Genomic DNA, 15,619 nt, shown 5'->3' on the forward strand with positions numbered 1-15,619 from the left:
AAAGGGGGAAAAAAGGAATTAAGAGTAAATTTAAAAATAAAAACCAAAATAGCCTGCCAATGCAATGACTTTCCATGTAGCACAAAAAAATTCTTCCTATACTCTTTAAGTCACTTTAGCTGAAGAGGGCCTGAGTGCCCAGCAATCATGTTTTATACCTCTAAGGCCCAAGACTACAGTTACTCTGGAAAACTATACCCAAAAGAAACCAGTGGCATTTTTGGTTCTGAAGGACATCTGACAAGTCCAGAACAATCATTGTACCAGATGGTTAAGTACCTGTAGTGAGTGGGAGGGAGATATCCTTCTACTGCTAAGGGCAATGCAAGTAAAAAGGGACTATGGAGATAAAGAATCACTCAAGAACTGAACAAGGAAAGAGTCACAGTCAAAGGGCAAACATAGTACTAACACTTTTCTCAGAGTTTCCTGCCTTACTTTTTAAAATGTAGAGAACCATTTAGTCACTGATTAAAACTAAAACTAGAACTCTCTCATTTCAAATCTCTTTTGCCCTTCAGAAAAGAAAAGGACTTAAATTTTCAGTCAAAGCTGGATACACATTTAGGGAGCTATAGATAGTTTTGCTTTTCCTTTCAAATGAGCTAAGTAGGTCTCTCCATCTGTAGCACGTCCTAAGATTAAACTAATAAACAGCTAGAATCTAATTGATCAAATGAAAGCCTGCTCTCACTTGACTGTTGAACAGAACCAAGTATGACAATGGTACTTTTCAGGACAGTGTTGTTCAACTGTTAAAACATTTCTGTCCATATCCTTGAACTAAACTAGACTACTCTTTTCAAGAGAATATTGTTCTCAGATGAGCATGATCAGTTAGAAATCTGCAGTGAGCAAATGGTGTTTACAACCCGGAAGGCATTATATTTCCAACTTGTTCATGAAGACTTACAAGCCTTGCTGAGTACAAAACAGTCGAAAATATGGGAAATTCTTTAATTAATCAACTCTTGATTATCATTACTAGTGGGAAGTTTATAGCATGGTTAACACTAAAACCTGGAAACTATCAAGGTCTGGATTTCCATTTCCCAGAAGCTCCAAGCCAGATAGATTGATAGTACAGGTAACTAACTAGGCAAAAGTTAAGTTAAAAAATGGAACCTCCAAAATTATTTATAGATAAGGGTAGAAAACTGCAATTTTATTCTAATATCAGCAATGGTCTTAAAAGTAGAATAAGGAGACTGACATGATGAGATTTCAAATGTATGTGCATGGTTCCCTGCTTTCCAAAGTTACTTTTCTTCATTGATCATGGATGAATGAAACTTTCAATATGAGAAAGCTTTATCTCTATCCTATGATTTGACGTATTCAGATTCAAATACCTTCCAGAGAAAAATTTCAAAATGATCAGTTGAGCACAAGAGATCAAGTTGAGCATAAAGAATCCTTCCTGAAAGAAGACCTGATCTATGGGATCAGAGGCTATCTGAGAACACTAGTTGCCTGAGAACAACACTAGATAAAGGAAAGGCTAGAGACATCAAAAACACTTTATTTCCATAATTTTGAGTAGATGTCTACCTTGATTAGCATAATGATCATCAATTAGGACTTTACCAGTCATAAATATGTGATCATTCAGAGAGTGCAGTTATGATTTCACTAAGTTCAAAAAGTATTTTGCAAATTTCTAGGGATTTATTTGGGAGTAGGAAAGATCTAGTCAAAACCACAAATTTCAACTGCTAGGTTCAGAAATCACTCATTATGTTAAGGAATTTTTGTGATTATGAATAATTACCACATCAAGTGAGAAGCAGCTTGCTAAAGTGCTCAGAAAATCCTTTGTGTCAGGAAGATGTGAGTCCTACCTTTTAATAGTGATGGGTCAAGTCACTACTGAACTTTTCAATGTTCCACCCTCCTCAGAAAGTCTCTGAGACTGGTAAGTTTCAGAGCGAGTATCAAATTGCATTGGTAGAAAGGTTTGCCTACCAGGAGATCCCTATACCAATAAATTTACAGGTCCAGGTTAAAAAAAATAGGCTAATCCTTCACAAAATTCTATTTCCATTCTTCATTATGAAATGGAGGTATCTGTTCCTTCTGAAGAATACAAGCTGTGGCAGATTCTACTCAACTAGAAAGTCTAGCATTCAATCAAAAACCATTTATTAAACCCTTAATATGTATGGGGCAAACAACCCTGGTTTGAAGATGTTTACATTCTAATGGGCAGAGAGAACATATTCATAAACAAAATAAATACAAGAAAAACGAGAGGAAGACACTAATCACAATGGGAATGCCTCTCAGAGAAAGAACACACTGTTTGCTCCTTATAGACTATTTTAGCTAAGTATTGAGAATTTTGCTAGGGTTGAAAAGGGAGTTGGGGCAAGGACGGAGGAATTCTCTTAGTAAAATAGAAATTCTGTAAATCAAATGATACTTTCCTATTGATTTAATTGAAGAAACATTTTCACGATGGAAAAACTGGGTCCGAAAATATAACAGAAATGTTCACTGGGAAATACAGTATGTCTTTTAAACATATATTAAATGAATGAGTATATAGAAATGTATGTATTTCAAAAAAGCTGTCAAAGCTGGCATAGGAAGAAGGAATTCCTTAAACGAATGAAATCACCAGGTCCTAATTACCACCATCATGACCATCAACAACACACACATAAGAATTAGGTTATTATAGTAGTGATTATGAAATAGAATCCGTCTTCTATATTTTTTCATCACATTTCTGAACAAAATGTTTTAGGTTTTTCCCTTAACATGAAGAAGGTTACAAAAAGTGTTTTTCCAATTCAATATTTTCTTCTTCACTTATAAATATTTCTATAATTGTTTATTAAAAATTAAAATAAATTGATCATTTTTCTGATGCTGTATACCTAGTGAGAATTCTAATAATCCTGCTAGGGAAAATAATAAACATATTATTCTTCAAATACACACATGCACCTTATTTTATAGAGCAGATGTGTTCCCAAGAAAACTGGCTGCAATACAAATTCCTGTAAGTCCAATGATGCCTTCCTACTTATTTACTTGGAGATAAAAATTCCCACAGTAGAATAATCTCAAGATGATTGGTATGTCCCTTAGAAAATAAAGCAAGTTTTTCGAAGCAACTATAAAAAAGAAAAATAATTATTTTCCAATAAAACTATATCACACAATCATAAGTTTGGCACCACAAGGCACTTAAGACTCATTCTTCAGAAATCCTCTATTTGGCTTTTAAAGCCCTTCACAAACTTGGCCTCAACCGATCTGGGCAGTCTCATGATATAGGAACTCCCACCACTTGCTTCACGGCCCAGTGCTTGTGCCAAACTAGCCTTTGCTCTCTTCTTCACATTGCCCTATTGCTCTTCTCCATGCCTTCACACTGTCAATACCAAATGCTGGGAATGCACTTTCCCCTATTCATGTTTCATAGAATCTTTTAACTTCTTTCTAAACTCTTCCTGATTCCCCAGCAGTTAGGTTTTCCCTCCTTAACAACTTTAATATCCCAAAGAGATCATAAAGAACGGAAAGGGACCTGTATGTGCACAAATGTTTGTGGCAGCCCTCTTTGTAGTGGCCAGAAACTGGAAACTGAGTGGATGCCCATCAATTGGAGAATGGCTGAATAAATTGTGGTATATGAATATTATGGAATATTATTGTTCTGCAAGAAATGACCAACAGGATGATTTCAGAAAGGCCTGGAGAGACTTACACGAACTGATGCTGAGTGAAACGAGCAGGACCAGGAGATCATTATATACTTCAACAACAATACTATATGATGACCAATTCTGATGGACTTGGCCATCCTCAGCAATGAGATCAACCAAATCATTTCCAAAGGAGCAGTAATAAACTGAACCAGCTATGCCCAGAGAAAGAACTCTGGGAGATGACTAAAAACCATTACATTGAATTCCCAATCCCTATATTCATGCCCACCTGCATTTTGGATTTCCTTCACAGGCTAATTGTACACTATTTCAGAGTCCGATTCTTTTTGTACAAAATAATGGTTTGGTCATATATACTTATTGTATATCTAATTTATATTTTAATATATTCAACATCTACTGGTCATCCTGCCATCTGGGGGAGGGGGTGGGGGGAAGGAGAGGAAAAATTGGAGCAAGAGGTCTGGCAATTGTCAATGCTGTAAAGTTACCCATACATATAACCTGTAAATAAAAGGCTATTAAATAAATAATAAATAAATAAATAAATAAAAACTTTAGATTTCCTTTCATCCTTACATGTGTTTTCACATTTGCTATTAAAGTGACCATCAAAATTTCTTTACATTTCTGTTATTCAGCATAATTAGAACTTTGCACATAATTTGGAGTCCCCTATTTGATTATTTACAATACACATCTGTATATTCAAGGTAACTAAAGGAATGTCTCATTGTATTCTCTTAAAAATTATACAATTAAAAATACACATCTCTATTGATGAAAACAAACCTCCAAACCTCCACCTATGGTTATCCCTTACTGCACAATTACTTTGGGAGAGAAGAGGTACTTTACTGCAAGATGTTCCTCAAAGAGCTGATTAAATTTAAGATTAAATTTTTATAAATCAAAGAAAACGTAGATTTGTTTCTTAATAATCCTATAGCAAAATGATTTGTACATCAAAGAATCTTTTCATATAATAATGATCCCTTGATCATTATTACACATATCAGTGTTGTTTGAAAGTAATATAATTTCAATAAATTAGAATCGTGACTATATGCCCATTATTTTACACACACACACACACACACACACACACACACACACACACACACACATACACATACATACACACACACACTCACCAAAACTCAGATGGTAATGATATTAATTTTTAAAAAGCAATTTTTCAAAACTAAAGCAAAACTGTGGTATTAAATAGAAATGTAAATGAACGAGGAGATATACATTATAGACAACTATTTTTTCAAACCTTCTAGTTCAAAAAGAAAAATATTGTTATATTTTTGGGACTTACATAATCATGGAAGGCTTTAGCTTCACTTGAGTGTTCACATGTTTCACGTCTTTCTGGAGCTGCACAGTAGAGATCCCAAAATACACTATAAAAAAAAGACAGCAAAAAAAAAATCATAACATCAGGATGAGAAAATTACCAATCCCTCCTGCAAAGATATGTGGAAGAGAAGATATGCTTTTCTACAGCAAAATTTTCTTCTTAAGGCAACATAACCTACCATTAGGAAGGGTAACATGTAATATTCCTATAATAACTTCAGGGTACTTCCAGGAGTTTATTTCCCACAAAACTGGAAGATGTTTTAGATGAGATATTCTTAAACTACTTTATGTAAATGAAATTATTAAACATCTAGGAATTAAAAATCAACACTGAAAAAAAAACAAAGGAAAAAAGATCAACACATCCATCCATATATAGTAATGTTTTTCAAAGTTACTCAGAAGAATTTGTGGAAATTATATGTCATTTTTAAGACAGTTTCTGAAAAGGTAAGTAAAATATCCTAAATTCAATTGAAGGAGAACAAAGAAATTTGTTTACTTGTCCAAGATTATTGAGTTGTTCAGTTGGGAATTGTGCTTATTTTTAGCCAATTTTTTTACCCACTTAAATGCAATAAAGCAATATTTTTTCAAATATTTTCTCTTTCTACAATTAACAGAGCTATTATTCTGATTGGTGACTAGAACTCTAGAGCTCTAAGAATGTAAGTTTGATGACATCCAAAAGGACATTTTCTCTTTCATGTATCTAATACAAAGAGTCTCTCCAAAGTTTTCTATAATACAGATTTTTTTTTAACAAAATAAATAATCAGGGTAAAGTATAACTTCTTATTTTAAAATTATCTCTCTAAAATTATTTTGGAAATAATGCTACATAATATTAAACTTCCTGGGTTGTAATATCTGCACTGTTAAATAAAAGTTTAAACAAAAGTTTTTAAAAGATATTTGAATCTAAAATGATATTTCTATAGGACAAGTTTTGTTTTTGTGAAAACTGACCAATATGCCCCCTTAGTCTTCAAAGGGAAGTAGTACAGCTTTTAAGGTATAGATTGCAAGCCAAAAAAACCTTCCCAACCTACATGATTCTCGTTCATGATTTAAAATCTTTATAAAAGATCCACTAAAAAACCCTGGAAGACTTCCCCTGGTCCTTTTAATCTTCCATGGGCATCAGTTCAGCCACACTACCAACATCCTTTATTGGTATTTAATATTTAAATTTTTTCCTTGGTTTCTGTTTTTTTGTTATAATAGTCATTTTTATATCACTCCTCAAAGGCAAGTCATCTTTGGTAAAACTCTTAACAACCTTCAACATCCTTTTCAATTGATTGTCCTTTTGTTCTGCCTTTGAGTTTGATTGTCTGCGCTTACAGTGTTACATGATTTATAGCTCTACAGCATTACCAAAATAATATTGGTGCTTTTTAAAAAATGGACTGTTGCAATAGCAATCTGATATTATTAAAAGGCCAGTTTCCCAAATTCAGTATGCCCAAATTTTTCCTTCTTTTACGTTGCAGGCCCTCTTTGTTGTCCACTTGTCCAAGGTATATGATTAGCTCAGAGTAAATATAAATAGCAATTTTTTCTATTTTGGCAAGAAACTCTGAGGGTCTTTCCTTCCCAGACTGATTTTTTTTAATGACTAGGTTAAAAAAAAAAAGCTATTCTTTGACTTGTTTCTTACCGAGTCTTAATCACTCATTTGAGTGCTGCTTTAGTCAAATTGAAATCTGTTAAAGACCTTAGAAAAAGAGGTCAGGGTCTACCACGGTATCCAGGGCCATCTCTAGTAGTTCTGATCTATATCTGGCCATTGGACCCAAATGGTTCTGGAGGAGAAAGTGAGGCAGAAAGTGAGCCCTCTCTCACTTTAACCCAATTGACTCACACATCACAGCATCCCCTCTCTAATGTCGTGGTCTTCTTTAAGAAAAAAGGACAAGGGGCAGCTAGGTGGTAAAGTGGATAGAGCACCAGCCCTGAAGTCAGGAGGATCTGAGTTCAAATATGACGTCAGACACTTACCACTTCCTAGCTATGTGACCCTGGGCAAATCATTTAACCCCAATTGCCTCAGGGGAAAAAAAAAAGGACAAACTACAACTAGCTCTCCTCATTGTTCACTTGTCCAAAGTCCATATGCCAGTGTCCACTTTAAATAGTTACACCAAGAGACAGCATGGCTTAATAGACAAGAGTGCATGGGTTTAGATTCAAGAAGATATGAGTTCAAATTCTGCTTCTAGGAGTTAGTATTTGATTGATATTGGAAATGTGAATTAACCTTCCTGCAAATTCCAAGGACTTAATAAATGAAAAGCAAATTAAAATCTGCCTTACTGGAAGGAATTCCTACACTAAAAACCTCTTTTAAATTACTATGCATTTCGTTGGGAGACACTTTTTTAGTGTTTTGAATCATGGCTAAATTAACATAATATCATCTACAAGAACCACACACATCATGGCTCCCCATCCTTTAAAATCAAATGTAAAATCATCTGTTTGGCATTCTAAGCTCTTTATAACATGCTTCACTCCCTTTCTTTTTCACAGCCTTCTTATAGTTTATACCTCACCATTTACTCTGCGATTCAAAAACATTAGCCTCCTTGCTATTGCTATTTAAAAAAAAACCACCACCAAAAAAACCAAAAAACAAACAAAAAAGTCATCTCCTGGATAGATATTTTCACTAGTTGTCCCCCTGCATGGAATTATCTCCATCCTCTTCTCTGTCTACTGTCTTCCCTGGCTTCCTTCAAGTACCAATACAATCTCATCTTCTGCAGGAAGTCTTTCCCAAGCTCTCTCACTTCTAGGCCTCTGCTGATTATTTCCAATTTAACCTGTACATAGATCATTTGTGCATAATTATTTGTATGTTGTTTTCCTAACTGGATTACAAGTTCCTTGGGAGCAGGGTCTGTCTTTTTATCTTTTTTGTATCCCCAGAGTTTAGTATAGTGTCTGTGGCACATAGCAGGTGCTTGATAAATGTTTAACTGACTGGCTTGCTGACTATCAGTATAAACTGCTTCTGTTTGGGCACTGTGTAAGAGTTCCTTCATCACACTAGCAAATTCCTTAAGTTTTTGTGGTTTTTTGTTTGCTTTTTTGCTGTCAGAATTAAATGGATTGTTGAATAGAATTATCAAGAAGGTGGCATCAATTCTCTTATGATTTTTAATAAATATATGAGGAGACACATTGCTTGAAAGAAATCAACAAGCACTGTTCTTTTAAAGCAACACATTGCTCTTTTTTATTCTTCGTATAATGAAATGTTTGTATTTGCTGATGATCCTTGAGTTCACAATAAAAAAGAAAATTTAAAATAAAAAAATTCTCCATGACTGTATATTATCCTATTCAAATATTTTATTAAAACCAGGAAACAATACCCACCATGTAAACCTATATTATTCATACCTTTTATCTCACTGTAGAATTGCTAAGATGGGATCCTATGTAGAAAATAATCTACAAAAACATGCCTATCCCCTCATTATTTTTCCTTCAAGAAAACTCCCAAAGTGTGCATAAAATATTCTCAAAAGAGATTTTACGGGTTTGAGGCTTTTCAGTCACTGTTTCTATGTAAAAGTATAGTCTTCTCTCTCTTTTGATGGTGAGGGAAGGCAATAGTCCCTTTTAAACCAGTCTTAAAAATTAGCTTTGTGTGTCCCTAAAATGGTATAGCTTCAAATACATTTTTTTTCCGAATATATTTGGTCAAGTTCAGATTTTTTTTATGACCTCACTCTCTTAAATGACAGTTCAATTATTGACAGGCAATTATGCACATAGTGTGTGTGTGTGTGTGTGTGTGTGTGTGTGTGTGTTTGTATAACATATATATACATATATATGTGTGCGTGTGTCACAGAGTAAAGTGAAAGAGTTCAGATGTTATCATTCCAGCACTGTTATAAATAGAATAGATAACTCTAGAAACAATGAAGGATCTATCCCATTTCTTGTCTATATGTTGAACTCCATATTTCACCTACAAATGCTTTAAGGTATGATCAGATTTCGCTGAGCCTTTCATTATATTTTCTGCAGCTTTGTTCAATATTTTTCTGTTTTTGTTAGCTACTTCAGCTTTTAACTTGTACCATCCTCTTCTGAAATATTCACAAATGAGACTGAATTTTCCTTTGGCATTGCCTTTTGCTGCCATGCTTTTCTGTTTAACACAGAGATAAACAGACTGAGGAAGTTCCAGAGCTTTTCTGCATGTTTTAGTGAGAGTCTTGCATCTGCTAAACTTTGGCAGCCCAAGCTCAAAGCAACTCAGGACTGACATAGACCAAGCTAGACATATAGGAAACTTCCCATTAATAACAAATGTCTGGTTCATAGTACCCTAGTATTCAGACTTATTACACTATCTCTAAGAGATAATCACTGTCATTGTGATTACTTTTATCTATTTCCCATTTTGAGTGATCAAAATCTTTAGAACTCTCTAATCAAAAGCTATGTCTTCTCATGTCTATCTTTTTGTATAATTTAGTAATGATTTTTACTTTCAACCAGTCAGTCAGCCAACAAGCATTTCTTAAGCATGTGCTAGGGACTGTATTAAGCATTAGGGATACACAGAAAGTCAAAAGATACGCTCTGCTCTCAAGAAGCTCAAAATTTAATGGGGAAGACAAAATTCAAATGACTTATAATCAAACAAGATAGAGGATCCATCAGAGATAATCAATAGAGAAATAGCATTAAGGGGAATCAGGAAAGGTTTATTACAGAAAGCAGAATTTTGGCTGGGATTTGAGGAAAGCCAAGGAACGAAGAGAATAATAGACATGGAGCCTAACAGAGATGAAAAGGGAGAGAATAATGGGCATAGCTAAAGAAAATGCCCAGAGTAAGGAGATGGATTACCTAGTCTGAGGAACAACAAGGCTAGCAGAGTACAGTAGGCTGTATACTATATAACAAGACTGGTAGGATAGAGGCCGGGCAGATTATAAAGGGTTTTGAAGGCAAAAGGATTTTATATTTGATCCTAGAGGTAAGTGAACTATTGTAGTTTACTGAAGAAAATGTGTTTTAGAAAGATCAGTTTGACAGCTGACTGGAAGATAGACTGGAGTGGGGAGTTACTTTTTGCAAGCAGACCAGCCGGCATGTTATTGCAACAGTCCAGATATGAGGAGATAGATCTTCAACAAGAGTGGTAGTAATGTCAGAGAAAAGAACAGGGATATTAAAAAGGTAAAATTTTCAGATGTTGGCAACAAATTAGAAAAGGGGAGAGAGATACAAAGGTGGTGGTAAGAGAGTATGAAGAATCAAGGATGACATACATCTCAATTTCGCTAACCAAATGAAAACTACCAAATATCACCCTTCTTCTTATTCATCTAGAACAGCACTGGGAAGAGAAAGGAATAGATAGTTTAAGAGGCTTTTAGTTTGGACAGTGAATTTTCATCCCTAATCCAACCCAAACTAATTCTGCTCCAGTTTGTCCCAGACTCAAACTCAAACTAACAGATCTCTTTTCAAACACTTGTATAGAATTATATTTACTATAACACTGTGCCACATTGTGGCATTTAATCACAAACCATTCTCTTTTTTCTAATTCCTTAACGTGAATCATCATTCCTCTCTTTCTTTCCCCTAGCACAGACTATGCAAAGCTCTTTGAATGCCAGAATCTTCTCTTCTATACTTCACTTAATTCTTCAACTGATTATACTAGAACTAAGGGAGTAATATAATCTAAGTAAGTACTAATTAAATTAATGTGATTTATGATTTCTTAAGAAACCATCTTAGTTTTTACCTCAGATCTATAATTCTTGCTCAGGAATGGACATTTTCCTCAAAGAATGGATAGAGAGATTTAAAAGATCTTAGCATTCATCTGTCTATTTAGCTCAAACCCCTCCAGCCTTCTCCTTTTAGTTCAAGAACTTCCTTTTTATTACTTATACACATTTTGTAATGGGCTGAGCCTTGAGTTGATGCCCTGAAGTCCCAAGCACATGAGGCTAAAGAGTAATTGGACTATACTCTATTAATATACATGCTTGGATAAAGAATGGCCCCCGCCTACTCTCTGTGCAAGTCCTGATGTGTTGTATAGGAAATGACGATTTTGGTGGGTGGAGACATAGAGGCAGGAAGAGAGGCTGGGTGAGATTGCTGGCGGGGTTTAGTTCTGGTCTGGCTGGCTTCTTGACTCAGCTGCTGATATTGCTATTGCTGATTCCCTTCTCCTCCAATCTTTCTTCATCTCTGCTAAGAATAAAGATTGACGATTTTCCCCTAACCTGAATTCCTGACTCCGGCTGATTTTAAAATACGCGGTCATCACAACATTTTTATGATAAAATTATTTCTTTGTTATCAAGAGTAAGAGAACATTACTATCATTAACCCTTCACTGAGTTTTGGAAGGAAAGAAAAAGGAGTCAAACAAAACTATTTAGAACGCTAAAGAACTACACAGTATGGCACTTTGTAGCCATGCAGATAATAACTACCTGAGGGATCCTAAGGACAAACCACAAAGAAAAAACTCACCTCCTCTTTTTTAACACCCACATCCCTCCTCCAAAAAAATGGGCCATGTGAGTTCACATCTCTTTATTCCAATATGATCATATGGATCACTTATATAATGAGCAAAAAGAAAGAAATGTGGGAATTTGGCCTCCATAAATAAGATAAATATTAAAACAAATTCAGGTTGTCTATAAATAAATATAAATACAGTGGCTAAAAGGAGTATGTTTCATAAAATTAATCCAATTATAGTATATTATAACTTTGTTAGTTTATATAGGAATTTAAAGCACATAACTATCTCTAAGGTAAAATGCCATGCTGACTGAAAAGGTGATACTGGTCAAATCAATGCTGGGAAATTTGGAACAGGATGTATCTATCTTGACCTCAAGGGTTCATTTAACATCTATACAAACTTCTTCCCTGCTAGGAGAAAATGTTTTCAAGTTTTGCAACAAAAAGACATCAAAGACAAATTTCAAGGATGAAAGCCACATAAAAGATGTAAGATTCAAGGAATCAATTTCTTGTCTACCTTATCAATTTACATAACAAGTAAGAAACAAAATAAAAGCAACAAAAACAGAATCAGTTCAAGATGAGAGAATCAATCATCAATTGCTTCAAGAAGATAAAGGCAGTTAAAAGTTAGCACCAGACCTATATATTCCTTGCCGACACAAAAAATTATAAGATCGGTCAAAATAAATGTAAAAAAGCTGTTCCTCGAAGTTTGGAAGTTTCTCACTTGAATTTTCTTATTCTCTACATTTTAAGCCATTATAATGATAACATTACTTTAAAGATAATAGAATGTGTAAGATCTTAATGAATATACTGAAAGTTCTTAAAATTCAGATGTTGTTAGATATGAAATCAAGGTTTCTTTACTTATTCTAGTAGAACCTTCTTAAGCATGTATGATCCTGTAATTTTCAGTAAATAAGTTAAATTTCCATTGCCATCTCTCCAGGCAGGACCAAAAATAGGGTCCTTCAAATGGTTTCCAATATTCTTTCAAAAATCAAGTCCATCTACTCGGAAAGTTTGAGAAGGTTAATAACGGATAGTAATAAAAAAGAAAAAAATTGTCACTGGGTTTCTAATACTAATGACTAGAATATTAAATGGCCTAATTCATATGTGTGTGTATTTCATTTGTTAGAAATGCTTATTTTTCAGAAAACCATGCAGGACACATCCTATAGGCAATACCTCAGAGGAACTTAGCAGTAAACCTGGCTCTTCAGAAAGCCTAGCATGATCATGAACATAAATTTAGAGGAGTTCTACCCATTTAGAAAGGTGCTGGGTAAAAGACACAGCAATAAACTTTCATCTAATAATCAGCTAAGGTCAGAGAAGCTTATCACAAAAAGACTGACCATTCCGATTAGAGAAAGAATAACACTGTCCTGATTTTCAAAAGAGGGATGAAAATATACTTGGCAAACTATAAACCAATGGGCTTGCTTTTGATTCCTAGGAATATTTTAATAAAGATTATCAAAGATATGGTTTACCAACATATTGAAAGAAAAAGTGTTGTTTAGTTATTTCAGTCATGTCAGATTCTTCGTGACCCCATTCAGAGTTTTGTTGGCAGAGATACTGAAGTGGTTTACTCTTTCCTTCTCTAAGTCATTTTATAAATGAGAAAAATGAAGCAAACAGGGTTAAGTGACTTGCCCAGGGTCACACAGTGTCTGAGACCAGATTATAACTCAAGAAGATGAGTCTTCCTAACCCCAAATCCAGACTGTATCTGCTGTGCCTAGCTGCCCAGAAAGAGAAGTACTAATTACAAATAACAACAACATCGCTTCAGGAAAGACACACCAGACCAAACTTGTTTCCTAATTTGACAGGATCCCTAAACCAGTAGTTGAGATCAATGGTATATACTTTACCTAGATTTAATAAAACTTTTGATAAAGTATGTCACATTCTTCTTGTGAGGAAAAAAAGCGAAAGATAGGGACCTGATAATAATAAAATAGGACATTCAGAACTATTTGGATGGTATAAAAATTAGTTATTAATGGTTCAATTCTATGACAGAAAATCAACAAGGGAACATATCAGGAGTTCTGAATTCAGCCTGGGTTATTTAATATTTTATCAATGACTTAGATAAATATAATGATGGTATATATTCATCATATTTGCAGATAATAATAAGCAGGGAGACATAGCTAACACACAGGACAACAATCAAGTTTCAAAAAGATTTGAAAGGATAGATCAGCAATTCTTAAACTTTTTATTCTCAAGGTTCCTTTATATTCATAACAACTACTGAGGATGCTAAAGGGCTTTTGTTTATATGCATTATATCAACTGATATTTGCCATATCAAAAATTAAAACAACTTAATATTTCTGTGAAAATGGGCCAACCCGTGCTACTACTGGGCTTATACCCCAAAGAGATACTAAAGAAGGGAAAGGGACCTGTATGTGCCAAAATGTTTGTGGCAGCCCTGTTTGTAGTGGCCAGAAACTGGAAAATGAATGGATGCCCTTCAATTGGAGAATGGTTAGGTAAATTGTGGTATATGAATGTTATGGAATATTATTGTTCTGTAAGAAATGACCAGCAGGATGAATACAGAGAGGCTTGGAGAGGGAGAGACTTACGTAAACTGATGCTAAGTGAAATGAGCAGACCCAGGAGATCATTATATACTTCAACAACGATACTGTATGAAGATGTATTCTGATGGAAGTGGATTTCTTTGACAGAGACCTAATTCAGTTTCAATTGATCAATGATAGACAGAAGCAGCTACACCCAAAGAAAGAACACTGGGAAATGAATGTAAACTGTTTGCATTTTTGTTTTTCTTCCCGGATTATTTTTACCTCCTGAATCCAATTCTTCCTGTGCAACAAGAAAACTGTCTGCACACATATATTGTATCTAGGATATACTGAGACATATTCAATATATATAGGACTGCTTGCCATCTAGGGGAGGGGGTGGAGGGAGAGGGGAAAAATCGGAACAGAAGTGAGTGCAAGGGATAATGTTGTAAAAAATTACCCTGGCATCGGTTCTGTCAATAAAAAGTTATTATAATAAAAAAAAGAGAAAAGAAAAAAAGAAAATGGGCCAACTTTCAGAAGGATTTCAAGGACCCCTGGGGCTTCACCAACCAGAATTTTTAAAATGCTAGGATAGAAGTAGGTGCAAATAACATTCCCCATTTTACAGTTGAGAAATGTGAGGAAAACAGAGGTTAAGTAAGTGACACTTCCTGACTTCAGGCTCAATGATCTGTGCCACCTAACTATCTCTGCAGGGGTTCATACAACATATGATTATTGTAATGTCTTTTATAAATCTGAAAAAACAAAATGGATGGCAGGTTGAATTGTTTCCCTCCCACACTTAAAGGCAAGGGCATAACGGCATATTACTTTTTCTGAAAACTGAGTAACAGTTACCCCAGGTTCCTCTTCTAATTTGTACTTAGATTTGTAGAAGGCAGCTACTAACTTAGTGGCTATTTCTAAAAATGTAACTCACAAGCCCCACTGATTTGCTTCCAATCAACAACCTACCAGTATTATAATCTTAAATAGATAAATAATTAAGGGCTTACAAACAATTCTCAAAGGAGGAAAAATTTCCTTAATTTAAATTTTTCAAAAAATGTATTTATCAATAAGGAAAATTTAGAAATAGGGTTGAAAATTTCCAAGTAAGAAGCAGAACCACAACTACATTTTACTTTAGAGCATGAGTTCTGGTCAGAAAGGCTTCAAGAGAGAGATCAACATGGCAGCCTTCACTAATGCACTCAAGGTAATGTTTTGTTTTCAACTTCTGAATGTTTTGGTACTAAAAGACAGAAGAGGTTACCAGCACTAAGCACAAAACTTTGCAAGTTCAGGCCACACTATGTAACTAAGTGCACCAGACCCACAGAATAGGGTGTGCTGAGTGAGGTGTTCAAAGCTCCACATGCCAGAAATGTCATTAAAAACATGTTCAGATGTACTATCAAGAAAATTCAATAAAACAGATATTTTCTGAGTGCTTTCCAT

The 15,619-nt window shown here is 34.7% G+C and overlaps 1 protein-coding gene across 5 annotated transcripts in view; it reads right to left on the reverse strand.

Annotated features, from left to right (window-relative positions):
* SSBP2 (single stranded DNA binding protein 2) overlaps positions 1 to 15,619 on the reverse strand; it is a 375,378-nt gene that overhangs the window by 225,598 nt on the left and 134,161 nt on the right. For all 5 annotated transcript variants that reach the window (XM_031967111.1, XM_031967094.1, XM_031967116.1 and 2 more), the window contains exon 4: positions 5,008 to 5,092. In XM_031967111.1, coding sequence (XP_031822971.1) covers positions 5,008 to 5,092 — 85 coding nt within the window. The remainder of the gene's footprint in view (positions 1 to 5,007; positions 5,093 to 15,619) is intronic.

The sequence above is a fragment of the Sarcophilus harrisii genome, chromosome 1 (assembly GCF_902635505.1).
Source record: "Sarcophilus harrisii chromosome 1, mSarHar1.11, whole genome shotgun sequence".
NCBI lineage: Eukaryota > Metazoa > Chordata > Mammalia > Dasyuromorphia > Dasyuridae > Sarcophilus > Sarcophilus harrisii.